The following is a 16,780-nucleotide window of genomic DNA, read 5'->3' as shown; positions in this document are numbered from 1 at the left end:
TGATCAAATAAATGCAGCCTTGATGAGCAGAAGAAACTCCTGTAAAAACATTAAAAATAGTTCTGATCCCAAACTTTTGACCGGTAGCGTGTGTGTATATATACACACACATATATATATCAAACATGTATATCAAATGACCTCTGCTGTGATACAGGATTTTGGTTATACCGTCTATTTCTGCCAAGCCAATAAGCATAATTCTGCTACATAATTTAAGTAATTCCAAGATAACTGTGAATATGCTTGTCTTACTTGTGTTTTGATGCCTTCCTCATAAATCAAGCTTTCCCAAATGCCATGAAACTCAGCTGGAAGACATGAAGAAGAAAATGATGAGGCTGATGTTGTAGTCTTATACTATGTAGCTCTCTGGAACAATGTACTGTGTATAAGTGTGTTTGTTTTTTCATGCCTTTTTTGTGGTGAAAACCATACTTTAGATTAACATTTAATTAAGACCCATTTGTGCCATAAAAATTTAATTTGGATTAACTTCGATTAAAAACATTTTCAATGCTGTCAAAACAATAAAAAGATTCTCAGGAAAGTAGAAATATTACAATCACATAAAATATATTTTTATTATTTATTATTATTTTCCAATTTTGGTTAAAGTTTTAGTAATTTAGTTGTGTTTTTTTTGGACTTTTAAGTAGTTTTGTTTCTTTACACATGTCTATATAGTTCAATTAATTGTTATTTCAGTTTTAGTTCATCAAATTAATATGAGAAACGTTTCCTTTCAGGTAGATTAAATGTTTTTTATAAAATAAAAAAGTTTTAGGTTTAGTTAACTATAACCCTGACACAGAAGAGCATTGACTCAAATAACTATTTTTAAGGGAACAGTTAATGCAAAAAAGAAAATTCTGTTGTTATTATTTTATGCCTCCATGTCACTCCAAACCTTATTATCATTTTATTTATTTTTTTCCAGTGAAACAGACAATTACATATTAGGTAAAATATTTAAGCTGCTATTTTCCATTCAATTCTATTCTATTTGAAATGGATGCAGATTTAAACTGACAAGCTCAAAAAAGGACAAAAAAACATAAGTTAAAAAAACCATAAGTATTAAAAATCTATTTGCATTATATTACAGACATAATAACAGCATACAGGTTTGGAACAAGTAAATAATCACAGAATTCTAATTTCTGGGTGAATGATTCCATTTAAGGAATCGTTGAATCTGATTTGCATTAAAAGGGGCGTGTCATGCATAATCACCTGCTGGGAGGAGCCAATGATTGGCAGCCGAAAGCTCCTCCTCCTCTTCCAGAGCAAGCATGCTCGGACTGTCATCATTCAGAGAGAAAATATGGATACAAAGGTTGTGAACCTTCAGATCCACAAGCTGTAGGATATAAAAGAAATATCACACCCATAAACCTCAAACTAAAAAAATAACATGTAAAAACTCCTCAAAACAGATGCATTAGACATTCCAAAATTCAGTATATGATATGTGACCCTGGAGCACAAAAGCAGTCTTTAGTCGCTGGGGTATATTTGTAGCAATAGCCAACAATACACTGTATGGGTCAAAATTATCGATTTTTTTTTTATGCCAAAAATCATTAGGATATTAAATAAAGATCATGTTCCATGAAGATATTTTGTAAATTTCCTACTGTAAATATATCAAAACTTAATTTTTGATTAGTAATATGCATTGCTAAGAACTTCATTTGGACAACTTTAAAGGAGATTTTCCTCAATATTTAGATTTTTTTGCACCCTCAGATTCCAGATTTTCAAATAGTTGCATCTCGATCAAATATTGTCCTATCCTAACAAACCTGAGATGGTGTATAAATCTCAATTTCAAAAAATTGACCCTTATGACTGGTTTTGTGGTCCAGGGTCACAAATATAAAGCAGAATGTTCACAGATGACAACGAAAATCTGTAATTACTTTTGGACCCGTTAAATCCGCTACACTGACCGACTCCACATTTTTGGCTAGAAATTCATCATCAAACTCTGTCCATGTGTAGGAGCCTAAAACGGTGCTGTGTCGATCCAGCAGTGACAACACATGCGTCCTCACCTCAGACCTCTTAGCTGTGCTGCAAACACAAATTCACACCGTTTAAAACATGCAGGTAAGTACAGACATTAGAAACTCATTTTACTTCAGAAAAGTGAAAAGGATATTCAATGAGGAAAAAAAGTAGGGTGAGAAACAACTGGATGAGGGGGGAGTGTCTGCAAAAATAACAGAGGTTTGTGACGTCAACATAAAAGAAAAGTTGTTTTTGAGACCGTTATTGCATTTCGATATACACTGGCGGTCAATGTTTTTAATAATTATGTTTTTGTTTTTTTTTGCTCACCAAGGCTGCATTTATTTGATCAAAAATACACTAAAAATTGTGAAGTATTATTACAATTTAAAACAACTGTTTTCTATGTGTATATCTGTTAAACTGTAATTTATTTCTGTGATCAAAGCTGTATTTTCAGCATCATTACTCCAGTCTTCAGTGTCACATGATTCTTCAGAAATCATTCTAATATGCTGAGAAACATTTCTGATTATTATCAATGTTGAAGACAGTTGTGCTGCACAATATTTTTGTGGAAACCGTGATGCATTTTATTTTTCAGGATTCACAGATGAATAGAAAGTTCAAAAGAACTGCATTTATTTGAAATAGAAATCTTTTGTAACATTATAAATGTCTCTACTGTCGACTTTTAATCAATTGAATGCATCCTCGCTGGACAACATTTTCATTTCTTTTGGAATGACTGTGAAACTAAATGTGAATGTGAAACTAAATCAGTGTCTATTCATCCTATAGAATAATGCAGTTCATTAAATCATGACTTACCTCTGAGATTTGACATGAACTTCTATGTGCACATCAGGGCGGATGATGCCGACATCAGTCATGTGATGGTCAGAAATGTCCATTACTCAAACTGCTGTTGACTGAAAAACACACAGCACACAGTCTGACAACAAAGAACAATCTACACAACGCCAAATTCAAATGTGGTGTAACCAGGTGACATAAACAATATCACATATGTGACCCTGGAGCACAAAAGAAAAAAAAAAGACTCTTAGGCCTGGTTTGTTGTGGTCCAGGGTCACATTTATAAATAAACCCTTTGGCAACCTCGCAGAAACTAGCAAACAGCTAATTAATACGCAACCAATTAGCAAGCGATATTTAACCCCACAGTAACAGTAACAATAACAGTGTGCCACTGTATTCTTTATGCGATCACGCAAACATGGTGTCTAATTAGGGAGCTCACTACATTTTGAAACGCAGCCTTGATTGTCGTAAACATCACGCAGGATCTCGCGAATCAAATAACGAACGGAAAATTTGTTTTCTGATTTCTTGGGTCTACTGATGTTTATTTTGTTAACTGTCATGTTTATTAACAGATAAAGTAAATGAAGAAAGCAGGGTAGAAATAAACACACTCACCTCACAACAGCGACAGACAAACTCGAACTTACCGCGCTCACGCTGACGTCAGCCTGCCCCGGAAACGACACCGCCTGAAACCGGAAGTTAACCGGAGCTGCTAATGTTGTTGTTGTCGCTGTTGTGTCGAAGAACGGCAGCGAGACAGAAATACGCGAAATCTACAAGATTAGACCTGATTTTTCCACATAAATAAGGGCAAAAATGGGGAAGAAGCACAAGAAACACAGACCCGAGTGGAGAAAGGTTGAAGGAGGTAACGGTAAAATGTTAGATATGCATTTGAAAATCGCTTTAATTCATTCTAAGTGTTCTGCAAGTCTGTGTATCATTCCAAATAGTCTATAAATACATGATATATCTGTTTTCATTCATACAAAAACACACAAATAATACATTTTAATTCATGATTATTTCTTTTGGGCGTTGTCTGAATCGTGAGGATTTTAATTTTTTGATTCTAAGGACCTCCATCCTAAAATATGTTTATTTTAGTTAAAAGAATTAACGGTTTATTTATAAATTTAATAAAATGGGTTATTTAATAATGGTTCTTTTGATAATAATGGTCTAATTATTATTGTAATAAAATGTTTTATTTAGTTAGTTTATAATGTTTTTTTAATTAAATAAATAATTGATTTATTATTGTTTTGTTTATTTTATTTACATTTGTTACCCTATTTTGAAAACCCCTGGTCTAAACGATTATCGTAAAGGAAATACACACCTCTAGAGGGTTTTTATTGCTGTATTTAGTTTAACAGGACTATCAGGGGGTATTTTGTTGTATTTAGACTATAGTGGGTTTGATCTTGTGATGCTCCTTGTAGAAGTAAATGAGAAGTTCCTCCAGAACAGCAGAATAATGTCATTAAGTCCGTTCATGTACCAAATAAATCTTCCATTTCGAACGGACTCTTGATGGCTTTGTGTGTGGTTTTTCAGACTACGAGGACAAACCCCTGGATAAACCCCTGAAGCTGGTGCTCAAGGTGGGCGGCAGTGAAGTGACCGAGCTCTCCGGATCCGGACACGACTCCAGTTACTATGACGACCGCTCTGACCACGAGTGGGAGAGGCACAAAGAGAAGAAAAAGAAGAAGAAGAAGAAATCGGAGAAAGAGAAATACGTAGATGATGAGGGTAGGAGGAGGAGGAAGGTGAGTGAAAGAGCGACTCTTAAACACTCATATTTAGACATCGAATCGTGTAGTCCATATTGTGCACAGTATGAGAATATTCAAGATGCATATTCATCATATCGGATGAGCTAATACCTCTACGGAAATGTGCAAGGCTGCATGGAATACTGTATCACACAATGCAATGCTTTTGACCTTTCCAGTGTGATGAGTGAACCGGAAGTGATATTTCAGGCTATCTCTTCCCTTATAATTTGAGCGGACTGCCAAAAGTTAAGACATTTTTACACAAAATCGGATTCAGAATGCAGTAACTAATTTCAAGAGAATAGTTGGATGTTACTTGATGAATTAAACATGTAACATAATGCAACGTAAACCTGAAAGAAAAAAAATACAAACTATATAGACATTTAAAAACAAAAATAACAAAAGCACACAACAAAATTGCTAAAACGTTAACAAACATTATACTGAAAATGGAAAATCTAAAAACAAATGCTAATTCAAACTATTAATAAAACTATAATAATATTTAGTGTTATGAAAATAACACTGGTTCCACCAGGGATGTAATAGTTATTTTTAAGTAACATTTTTGTTACTTTTAATAAACTTCAACAATAACTGAAATAAAATTGAAATATAAATAAAACTTTTTTTTTATTTCAGCGAGTTGCCAAAACAACATTTATCTTTGTAAATGTAGTTTAACTTAATGCACTAAAATTGAAATAAACATTAATGAAAAAAAAATATATAGACACATTTTATAATTAAAAAAAAACTAAAAATGACAAAACACAACAAAATTACTAAACAAATTAAAATGGAAATGCAAAATAATTCAAAATATATATATATAAAAAAAATTATAATAGTATCTCAGTGATACTAAAATAACACTAGATTGCAAAGGCAAAAACCACTCACATTTTTTTTTTTAAATCTAGTTACTTACCTTTCATCTTACAAATGCTGTATGTATTTGATCCAGGAGGAGAAAAAGAAAAAGCGTGAGAGAGAGCAGTCAGAAAACGCTGCCAGTGCACCAGTGGAGCCGTTCACCCTGCCGAAGCCCGTGGAGGTAAAGCCATCGAAAGCCTGCGTTATGATGATGATCCAGAGGATAAATGTGACCCTGGAGCACAAAACCAGTCATAAGGGTCAATTTTTCGAAATTTAGATTTATACATCATCTGAAAGCTAAATAAATAAGCTTTCCATTGATGTATGATTTGTTAGGATCGGACAATATTTGGTCGTCAAATGACGTTCTTAGCAATGCATATTACTAATCAAAAATTAAGCTTTGATATATTTACAGTAGGACATTTACAAAATATCTTCGTGGAACATGGTCTTTACTTAATATCCTAATGATTTTTGGCATAAAAGAAAAATCAATAATTATAAGACTGGTTTTGTGGTCCAGGGTCACAATTAGTTAGTTGAGTGCTGTTGCTAAAGGAACGTTGTGCCACAGGTGCTTCCAGAGGAGAAGAAGCGGAAGCGGGACAAATTCGAATCGGAATCAGAAGCAGATGAATTTCATCCTGGAGTGAAAGTAGAAGTGGAGCAGCAGGCGGATCGGCCCGTACGAGCCTGTCGAACTCAACAAGGTACAACTATATTCCAAATTTTATGAAAATGATAAGGGCCTGCCTATTAGTTAACATTAGTAAATGCATTAACTAATAAGCAATACATTTGTTACAGTAATTATTCATTTGTTAACATTAGAGGCTGGGACTGTAAATAGTGTTCTGTGCTCGTCTGTGCAGACAAAGACAGAACAGTTAGCATGTTTTGCTCAAACTTTCGCCTTGGCATTAGAACTAGTACATGTTGTCGCTTGCGAAATCAAATGACGGCGTCGTGGGTGGAAACTTACAGATTAAGGGGCTCTAATATTATAATGAGATCCCTGCCACGTCACCAAGGGAGCGAAATCAGACGCGCTCGTTTTCTCAGACGCTTGCAGAAAAAGGCTTCCCAAAACAAAGTTACTGGGTTAATCTTTTTCACGTTTCCTTGGTTGGTAGATGCACCGGAGACCTGATTATAGCACTTAAAACCTGGAAAAGTCAGATTTTCATGATATGTCACCTTTAATAAAAAGAACTGTTCAAGTACATTAATATTAACAGATACAACGTTTAAATTTAATAATGTATTAGTAGATGCTGAAATTAACATAACACATTAAAAGTATTTTTCATTGTTAATTTGTTTACTGATATAGTTAACTAATGGAACCTTGTTGAAAAGGGATTTATTGAAAAATGATATATTGAGTTATGATTGCATTAGTGTTTTTTGCCTCTATTTTGAACAAAGCATACTAAAATGTACACTTACAGCAGTTTTCACTTGCTTAAATTCAAATTAATAGGTAACAGTTTACAATAAGGTCTAGTTAGTTCATGTTATTTAATGCATTAATTGACAAGTACCAATACATTTTGATACAGTATTTATTATCTTTGTTACCATTAAATACAGTTAATAAAACACGACTGTTCATTGATAGTTCATGTACATTAAATAACATTAACAGATGTTTGATTTTAATAATGTACTAGTAAATGTCAAAAGTAAAATGAACTAAGATTAATAAATGCTTTAGAAATATTTTTCATTATTCGTTCATTTTAACGAATGCAGTCGACTAATAAATAAAAAATAAAACCGTATTGTAGTGTTACCATGAAAAGAAATATTGAAAATAAAATTCAAATGATTAAATTATATATTTAGATAAAATATAAGTTTTCTTTGGCTCCGTTTCGAACAAAGTGTTGTAAAATCTACGCTTTCAGCAGTTTCCGATTCCTTAAATTCAAATAAATTCCGTTTCAAATTCATGAATTAAACAGCTGTTTAAAAGACATTCTCAGTTCAGTTCTGAATGATGCACAGCCCTGGTATCCATCAAAACAAATCACAAATGACTTACAAATGATTTTTATTTTTATGTCTGTCCTTTTGTTTTTTTCCTAGAAAACGAATGCACCCCTCGCCAGCAGCTCTTGGAGCATTTCTTGCGTTTGCTTCAAAGGTGAGCCTCTGAAAAAGCAGATGGCGTTGTATTTCTAATCTTTCCTCATATCTGCATTATATAAGGACAGTCTTTCTGTCTCGACAGGAAAGATGCACACGGATTCTTCGCCTTCCCGGTGACAGACGCCATTGCTCCAGGATACTCCATGATAATCAAACATCCCATGGACTTCAGCACAATGAAGGACAAAATCGATGCAAACGAATACAAAACTATCACAGAATTCAAGGTACACAAGTGTCCTGCTCTTTTTATCTTCGTTTGTCTTCATATTAGAAGACTTTTAACTATAAAAGTGTAACTGATTTCGATCTGATGTGTGACTCTCCAGGCAGACTTCAAGCTGATGTGTGACAACGCCATGGTTTATAACCGACCGGAGACGGTTTACTACAAGGCCGCTAAGAAACTTCTCCACACAGGATTCAAAATGATGAGCAAAGTAATATTTTTTTGGTTATTTTCTGCCTTTGTTGTTCATCCTCCAGTTCATCCGTGCCATCATTCCCATTAGATTCGGATGCGTGTGGTTATCGTAATCTAAATACTTGGGTACAGTGTTGGGGGTAACGCATTACAAGTAACGCGAGTTACGTAATCAGATTACTTTTTTCCAAGTAACTAGTAAAGTAACGCATTACTTTTTCATTTACAAGAAAATATCTGAGTTACTTTTTCAAATAAGTAACACCAGTTATACTTTGCTTCCCATTTATTGATTGAAAGCTCTCCTGTCCCCTTATTGAGAGAAATCAGGAGTAAGATGTTACTTTAGTTCTAGAATAAATGTGAACATGCATTAATTCATCTCACTCACTCACAAAAAAAAAAAGATTTAGTTTTCCTCAAAATTAATACAAACAGAATATGACTCAAAGCTGCAATAATTAAATATGTTAAATAATACAAATATCCTTTATGTATTTAATCCCATTTTATTAACCAATTTGCTGCTGACCTTCGATGATCCAATTTTATAGTATGATTCAACCATACTAATAAGCAAAAATTACACAAGATAAACTAACATTTCTTCTTCTTTTTTTTTTTATTGCTGAAGGGTGTTGAACTTTCTTCTTCTGTGTATACTGTACAGACGTGAGTTTACATTTTCTTCAGCCTGAGGCTTTTGGTGTGAAAGGGCTTTTATATTTGCCAAAAATAGAACTTTTTATATTAAAAGTAAACAAGCAAGCCCCGCCCAGATTTAATAAGTAACGCAAAAGTAACGCATCGCATTACTTTCAATAAAAAGTAACTAAGTAATGTACAGGTGCATCTCAATAAATTAGAATGTCGTGGAAAAGTTAATTTATTTCAGTAATTCAACTCAAATTGTGAAACTTGTGTATTAAATAAATTAAATGCACACAGACTGAAGTAGTTTAAGTCTTTGGTTCTTTTAATTGTGATGATTTTGGCTCACATTTAACAAAAACCCACCAACAAATAAATTAACGATCTCACGACATTCTAATTTATTGAGATGCACCTGTAATTAGTTACTTTTTTAGGGAGTAACGCAATATTGTAATGCATTACTTTTAAAAGTAACTTTCCACAACACTAACTTGGGTACAGGGTTATTATAGTTAACTAAAACTAAAAGCATAAAAAAATGTTTTTTTTGTTAGTTGACATAACATATATGTAACTTTAATAACTAAAACTTATTTTATTTCAGCTAGCTGCCAATGCGACATTTCTCAATTTCATTTAGTTTAACTAAAGTAACTCAAACTAAATAAACTAAAGCTAGTAAATAAAAATATATAAATAATAGCAATGACAAAAACACAACAAAATTACTAAACTTTTACTAAAATTAAAGTTAAAACAGAAAATATAAAAGATAAAATCTGATTCAGAATATATACAAAAACTATGAAACTAGTAAAAATGCTTCTTATTGTGTACTTTTTAAATTAAATACAATATTTTCCATTACAAATGATATGATCAGGATAATAGTCAATATGATTTGGGAACGTTACAAAGAGCATTTTTTTGTTCATGAATGGAAGCTGACTTTTTCCACACCATCTGAAATATTAGGGAATTTTAAAGTTGTGATTGCAAAGCCTGAAACTTTCATAAGACAAAATTAATAAAAATGTATTTTAATAAAAATTTATAAATTAATTTAAAAATCTTAAAATTTTCAAAAATATCAAAAAGTGGTGGAAAAGTCTGTTAAATATATTAAAATTATTATTGAATATATAATAGGGTATAATATATCTTATGTAGTTGCAAAAAATAATATTATATTATATTCTGTACATTAAAATAGAATTTAAGATGATACTTAAATGTATAGATTTTTTTCTTTGTGACCTAGAAATAGTAAAGCAGAATTTATTTATTTTTTCCTAATTTAATAATTTTTCCAAAATCCTAAAGCTGTTTGTTTTTAGTATTAGATGGGACAAAGATCCCAGACTTGAATCACCACACTGTTATTTTATTGCATTAGTGAGATTTTTCTCGAGTGCTCTGTGCATTCAGAGACGAGTATTTGCACCATCCAATCACTTTCTTAATTTCAGTCCATCCCGTGTTGGATGTCCTGCGTCTCCCATCCTCATGGCCAGCCTAAGACCTCCGCAGGAGGAGTAAATGGGTGCTGTGTTGCTCTATTTGTGCTCTGTTCACAGGAGCGGCTGTTAGCTTTGAAGCGCAGCATGACGTTTATGCAGGACATGGATTTCTCTCAGCAGGCTGCCATTTTGGGAGATGACCACATCACGCCTGAGGAACCGGTGACGGAGATCCTGCCGATCCACACGGAGTACCCCAAAAAGTCCAAGAAGCAGCCTGTAAAAGAGCCTATCATCAGGTAAAGCAGTGATCTGCAGCGCTTTTGAATGTTTCTCGTGTTTGTGAGTGTGTGATTGAGCCGATGTGTTGCTCGTCTAGTGATCTGTATGAGCTGGAGGGCAACGCCTGCAGTTCGACGGACAGCACGGCGGAGGAGCATGTGTTGGCGCTGGTGGAGCACGCGGCGGATGAAGCGCGGGATCGAATCAATAGTTTCATGCCGAACTCTAAGGTGCAGCCAAGCTGTAACCTCATGTTTCTTACACACACAAAGTTTTGCACGTGTTGAAAATCTGGGTACAACGTTTGAGTTGCGGGTCATGCCAAATATTATGGAAGCATAAGGGTAGCAACATTCATTTTGAAATGTAATATGCGAAATGGCAATGCTGTATGTAAAATGGCAATGATTTTCTGTATTTAAATGTATATTTTCCCGTACATATGTGACCATGGACCACAAAACCAGTCATAGGGGTACATTTTTCAAAATTGAGATTTATATTACATTTATATATATACATTTATACAAGCTGAATAAATAAGCTTTCCATTGATGTATGGTTTGATATTTATGGTGAGAAATTTACAAAATATCTTCATGGAACATGATCTTTACTTAATATCCTAATGACTTTTGGCATAAATGAAAAATGGATCATTTTGACCCATACAATGTATTGTTGGCTATTGCTACAAATATACCTGTGCTACTTATGACTGCTTTTGCGTTCCGGGCTCACATATGTTCAATGTTTAGTGCAAAATGAAAAATAAAATTAAATGTAAAATTAAATTATATAATTTTCATATGGAAGCATATGGGTAGCAATATTCATTTTGAAATGTAATATGCAAAATTGCAATGCAATATGTTAAAATGGCAATGTATTTTTGTATTTAAATTGATATTTTCCCATGCATATGTGCAATGTGTAGTGCAAAATAAAAAATAAATTATACTGTATAATTTACATTTGCCATTATATAAATTTAAATATAGAAATACATTGCCATTTTACATATTGCATTTCAAAATGAATATTGCAACGCATATGCTTCCATAAAAAATCAACACTACACAAAAAAGCAAGAGAGACATGTACAAGCAGAAAACATCTATTGTGGTTTGTCAGATACTAAAAAATATTAAATATGAAAAATTATGAACTCCTGTTTTGTTTTAAAAATAAATAAATAAATAAAAGTTCCTCCCTTTCTGTTACAAGTCAATTCGACTCAAAAATGAGCTTGACTTAAATTAACATCTGAGACCACTAGTGAAAACGCTTCTTATGTGTGTGCTTTTGTTTATTTAAATACAACACTTTTCATTACAAATTATATGATCAGGATGAAAGTCAACATGATTCGAGGACATTCCAAAGAAAGAGCATCTTTTGTTCATGAATGGAAGCAAGAACATCTAACCTTTTTAGGATTCCCATTGTCAGAAATATCATGCGATTTTAATATTTTGATTTCAAAGCCTGGAAAATTGATTAACATATAATCAAATCTATAAAACTGATATAAATGTCTATTAAATATGTTAAAATTATAATGTAATGTGTAATAATGTTTTTTTAAGGTAATGTTGCTTTGAATAAATCTTGCCCTTTTGTGACCTAGAAATATTAAAAAAGCAGAATCTTAAATATTTCTTCATTTTCCTAATTTTATTATTATTTTCTTAACTCTTATAACTGTTTATTTTCAAGATCAAATCGAGTGTGGGTCAAACTGAGGATTAAAATGAATAATTTATATAATTTCCTAATGCTTTAAGCTTTTAATAAGATAATATTCTCAGTTTAAATTAAATATTACATAAGCAATCAGCAGATTCTGTCTGGTCTGTACTATATGTTGTTCCCTCGACCACATCAGGAGTTGTGTAATGTGGTAGACTGGTTGTAGAAACAATGTTTATTGCAATATTACCATAGTTTATTGCCCCTAACCAGAACATTTGTTTTATTTTGCATGTAGATTGGGTACCTTAAAAAGGACTCTGAAGGTTCCCTCATCTACACTGTTGTTAATCAAGATCCTGAAGCAGAAGGTATGAGCCTCATACTACTTTATATAGCAGACTATATATATGTGTATAAAAATAGCTGAACCGGTAAACAATGAGGTGGTAATAATCACAATTATGCACAGTGTTTAGAAAATTAACCCTGTAAAGTCTGAAATATGAAATAATTGTCAGAAATTTTTATTTATTTTAATTGAAACAGTTAAATGAACCGTTAGACAAAACATAAAAAAAAAAACCTTTGTATGTGTGTTTATTGTTGAGTATCATATTTGATCCATCAGGCTTTTATGGCTCATATAGTATGATATAGTGACAATACAGAGGAAAAACAGCTCAAACTAAGCAAAATTTTTGTTCCAGATGATGTTTATATGGACAAAAAGATGAAATTGGGATGCTTGCAATGTGAATCAATGAGATCCTTATAACAGTATAGCAGATGCCTATATAAAATTATATAATTATCAGTCGTCACTCTATTTCTCCAATGATGTGTCTTAGTTAAATGATATTTAAATGATCTAAACATATGATGCAATGCAATCCAATGATGATTGAGAGATGAACAAATAAACGCTCCTCAAAAGCCTGATGATCAGATTTGGTACTCACTGATTTTTATAAAAAATATGATACAATAGGCTTTAAAGGGATAAAAATGTCACTTTATGTCAGAAAGGTTGCTGACTTTGTTGTAGAAAGTTTATCCAGAGCAATAATATCATGTGTCTGAAGGATATATGTGACCCTGGACCACAAAACCAGTCTTAAGTGTGATTTTTTTGAAATTGAGAAAATCTCCTTTAAAGTTGTCCAAATGAAGTTCTTAGCAATGCATATTACTAATCAAAAATTAAGTTTTGATATATTTACAGTAGAAAATTTAAAAAATATCTTCATAGAACATGATCTTTACATAATATCCTAATGATTTTTGGCATAAAAGAAAAATGGATAATTTTGACCCATACAATGTATTGTTGGCTATTGCTACAAATATACCCCAGCGACTTAAGACTGCTTTTGTGCTCCAGGCTCACATATTGATTATTGTTTACAGAGGAAGAGACTCATCCTATAGATTTGAGCACTTTGGCAAATAAGCTCATACCTGGACTGACGTCGCTGGGTTTTAAAGACGACAGGAGGCACAAAGGTAACATTTTCAAGCATTAATATTATTTGTAGGGTTTTGAGTCACATTATTGTCTCTAAAATGCTAGAAGAGTCAATAATTAAATCATGACTCACAACCAGAATCTTTGGTCTTTTTTTTGCATGTGACTGCCATTGCAAAGAAATTCTCTCCAATGAATCTGTCCTGTTGTTTGGTTTCAGTGACGTTCTTGAGCAGCGCGTACAACACTCAGACCCTTCAGAACAACTCCGTCTATCCTGACCTGCTTCCAGAGGAGATGAACATGCTGTACTCGGCTTACGGAGACGAGACCGGGGTCCAGTGTGCTCTCAGGTGTTTAGATCAAACCCGTGGATCGGCATTATTAAGCTGTTGCATTGGACTCTGTTGCTTGATGGGATTTTCTGTGTCTGCGCTTCAGTCTGCAGGAGTTTGTCAAGGGTTGTGGGAGTTTTACCAAAAGGCTTGTGGGTGATTTGCTGGATAAAATGACGGCTGGCGATCATTCGAAAGCCATCATCCAAATCCGACAGGTATTAAAATAAACAAAAATGTGTCTTTTGACCTGCTTCTTTTTATGGTTTTTAAACATTCTCAGGGTTTTGTGATCATTGACTATCAGCAACGTGCTTCTCTTCTGTTATTTTGTTTTTTGAAATAAATTTCTATTTGTATTCAACAAGGATTCATTAAATTGATCAAAAGTGACAGTAAAGACATTTATAATGTTACAAAAGATTTCTATTTCAAATAAATGCTGTTCTTCTGAAATTTCTATTCGTCAAAGAATCCTGAAAAATAAAATGTCACGGTTTACATAAAAATATCAGGCAGCACAACTGTTGTCAACATTGATAATAATCAGAAATGTTTCTTGAGCAGAAAATCTCAATAATAGATAGAGATTAGAAAATCTCAGCATATTAGAATGATTTCTGAAGATCACGTGGCACTGAAGACTGGAGTAATGATGCTGAAAATTCAGCTGCGCATCACAGAAATAAATTATATTTTATAATGTAATCGCATAACAGTTATTTTGATCAAAAGTGACAGTAAAGACATTTATAATGTTACAAAAGATTTCTATTTCAAATAAATGCTGTTCTTCTGAAATTTCTATTCGTCAAAGAATCCTGAAAAATAAAATGTCACGGTTTACATAAAAATATCAGGCAGCACAACTGTTGTCAACATTGATAATAATCAGAAATGTTTCTTGAGCAGAAAATCTCAATAATAGATAGAGATTAGAAAATCTCAGCATATTAGAATGATTTCTGAAGATCACGTGGCACTGAAGACTGGAGTAATGATGCTGAAAATTCAGCTGCGCATCACAGAAATAAATTATATTTTATAATGTAATCGCATTGTAAACAGTTATTTTACATTGCAATAATATTTCACAATTTCCTGTATTTTTGATCAAATAAATGCTGCCTTGGTGAGCAGAAGAGACTTCTTTCAAAAACATCTTCAAACTTTTAAACAGTAGTGTGAAATATTATATACTGCAAATGAATATATAATAAGTGTTTTTGTATTTCAGAAAAGAAACTTGCCGATTGATGACACTAAATCTAGTTTATGTGACATGCCGGTAAGAATTCTGTCTGTTATCTTTCATGCTGCAAGTTTCAAACCTCTTAAAGTGCCATTTGATGACATGTTCTCTGTGTTTCTATAGGGAACAGATGGAAGTGGCATGGAATCTGGTTCAGTGCTGGATTTCATGTCCATGAAGAGCTACCCAGACATGTCTCTAGATATGCTCAACACATTAGGTGAGTCGTATATCACACATCAGAACTTCCTGACTGTGCAGGTCATTGCTTGTGTTCGGTTTGCTGATAGCTTAGGGCTGGGCGATATGAGCAAAAATTCATATCTCGGTATTTTTTGGCTGATATACGGTATATATCTTGGTATTTTGTATTTGGATGAAACAAATAAAGTGAACGTAAGCATGTAGGCATATATTAAGTGCAAAAAAGGGTTAAAATCACATTACATTGTAACATTGTAACATTGCAATCTAAAAACAAAAATAATGCTTTTCAAGCACAAGAAGTTACATTTACTAAACTAAAAACGAAAATAATAAAAAAGCAGACTCCATTGAGTAAAAAGGCTGTTTTGATTACCCCATTACAATCACTTTACCGTTAGTGCTATCATACAAATACACTTACTTGTAGGTTTAAAATTCTACATGTCACATTTATTGTCCAACTACAAATATTTCAGCAAAATGTATATTGCTTCTATTTCATTGAGCTCCGTCTGTTTGGCACGCATGCACACGGCGGCGCTCGTTCTAAATGAAGTCTATGAAGTTTAGCGGAGAATCGCAAAGCAAAAGCTCATGCACTTCTGACAGCAAAATGGAAAGATTTCCATAGCTTTCTAACATTTACAGATGGAGAATATACCTGTGAAATGTAAGTAATGCATTCAGGAAAACACATTAAACACTGTCAGCCTCACACGCAGCCTTTCTGTCAGAGCCACTTTAAACTGAAACTATTAACTATAGGCTTCTATATCTTACTAAAGCCCTTCATATAAAGCTTGTCACATGTTTAGAACAAATTGTATTATGCACTTTCTCCGCAGCAGCTCAGTCTGTGTCCTCCCTAGATATTTTTTTCGGATGCGCTCGTATCAACTACTGTATATCGATATTAACAGTATTGCTTCATACCGTATCGCTTATAAAAAATATATATATCGATATACCGCCCAGCCCTGCTCTAGCTGATCATTGGTGTTCTTGTGATCTGCAGGTAAATGTGTGAAGAAGGAGCCGGAGCATGAAGACGGTCATCAGCAATTTGACGATGCAGCTAGACTCCTGCAGGAGTTCCAGGACGCAGCGGTGGACCGAGTCGGATCCCGACCCTCCTCCAATCTCTCGTCCCTGTCAAACACTTCAGAGAGGGATCACCACCATTTAGGTACTGAGTCATAGTTAGAATTTATGCATCACAGGCAGTGTTGTTGGGGAAAGTTACTTTTAAAAGTAATGCATTACAATATTCCGTTACTCCCTAAAAAAGTAACGAATTACGTTACTTAGTTACTTATTATGGAAAGTAATGCGTTAC

The 16,780-nt window shown here is 33.3% G+C and overlaps 2 protein-coding genes across 9 annotated transcripts in view; one reads left to right on the top strand and one right to left on the bottom strand.

The window, feature by feature from the left end:
- trip13 (thyroid hormone receptor interactor 13) overlaps positions 1-3,568 on the bottom strand; it is a 10,391-nt gene extending 6,823 nt beyond the window's left edge. For 2 of the 4 annotated variants that reach the window (XM_016570880.1, XM_016570884.1), the window contains exons 1-5: positions 3,473-3,534; positions 2,848-2,950; positions 1,926-2,079; positions 1,237-1,363; positions 256-311 (exon numbers count right to left, since the gene is read on the bottom strand). In XM_016570880.1, coding sequence (XP_016426366.1) covers positions 256-311; positions 1,237-1,363; positions 1,926-2,079; positions 2,848-2,930 — 420 coding nt within the window. In that variant the 5' untranslated portion in view covers positions 2,931-2,950; positions 3,473-3,534. Of the gene's footprint in view, positions 1-255; positions 312-1,236; positions 1,364-1,925; positions 2,080-2,847; positions 2,951-3,459 lie in introns of all 4 variants that reach the window. The other 2 variants (XM_016570881.1, XM_016570882.1) reach the window with 2 other exon arrangements.
- Positions 3,569-3,636: 68 nt separating this feature from the next.
- The window catches only part of brd9 (bromodomain containing 9), a 17,965-nt gene continuing 4,821 nt past the window's right edge, over positions 3,637-16,780 (top strand). The window contains exons 1-16 of one of the 5 annotated variants that reach the window (XM_016570876.1): positions 3,637-3,715; positions 4,408-4,622; positions 5,602-5,691; positions 6,091-6,226; positions 7,608-7,665; positions 7,753-7,897; positions 8,000-8,110; positions 10,326-10,507; positions 10,588-10,720; positions 12,481-12,553; positions 13,593-13,688; positions 13,871-14,003; positions 14,092-14,203; positions 15,223-15,273; positions 15,361-15,457; positions 16,460-16,630. In XM_016570876.1, the coding sequence (XP_016426362.1) occupies positions 3,664-3,715; positions 4,408-4,622; positions 5,602-5,691; positions 6,091-6,226; positions 7,608-7,665; positions 7,753-7,897; positions 8,000-8,110; positions 10,326-10,507; positions 10,588-10,720; positions 12,481-12,553; positions 13,593-13,688; positions 13,871-14,003; positions 14,092-14,203; positions 15,223-15,273; positions 15,361-15,457; positions 16,460-16,630 (1,855 nt within the window). In that variant the 5' untranslated portion in view covers positions 3,637-3,663. Of the gene's footprint in view, positions 3,722-4,407; positions 4,623-5,601; positions 5,692-6,090; positions 6,227-7,607; positions 7,666-7,752; positions 7,898-7,999; positions 8,111-10,325; positions 10,508-10,587; positions 10,721-12,480; positions 12,554-13,592; positions 13,689-13,870; positions 14,004-14,091; positions 14,204-15,222; positions 15,274-15,360; positions 15,458-16,459; positions 16,631-16,780 lie in introns of all 5 variants that reach the window. The other 4 variants (XM_016570879.1, XM_016570878.1, XM_016570875.1 and 1 more) reach the window with 4 other exon arrangements.

Source organism: Sinocyclocheilus rhinocerous, unplaced genomic scaffold, assembly GCF_001515625.1.
Source record: "Sinocyclocheilus rhinocerous isolate Xijiao unplaced genomic scaffold, SAMN03320098_v1.1 scaffold1614, whole genome shotgun sequence".
NCBI classification, from domain to species: domain Eukaryota; kingdom Metazoa; phylum Chordata; class Actinopteri; order Cypriniformes; family Cyprinidae; genus Sinocyclocheilus; species Sinocyclocheilus rhinocerous.
The sequence above is the reverse complement of the archived record's forward strand: the minus strand, read 5'-3'. Positions and strand labels throughout refer to the sequence as shown.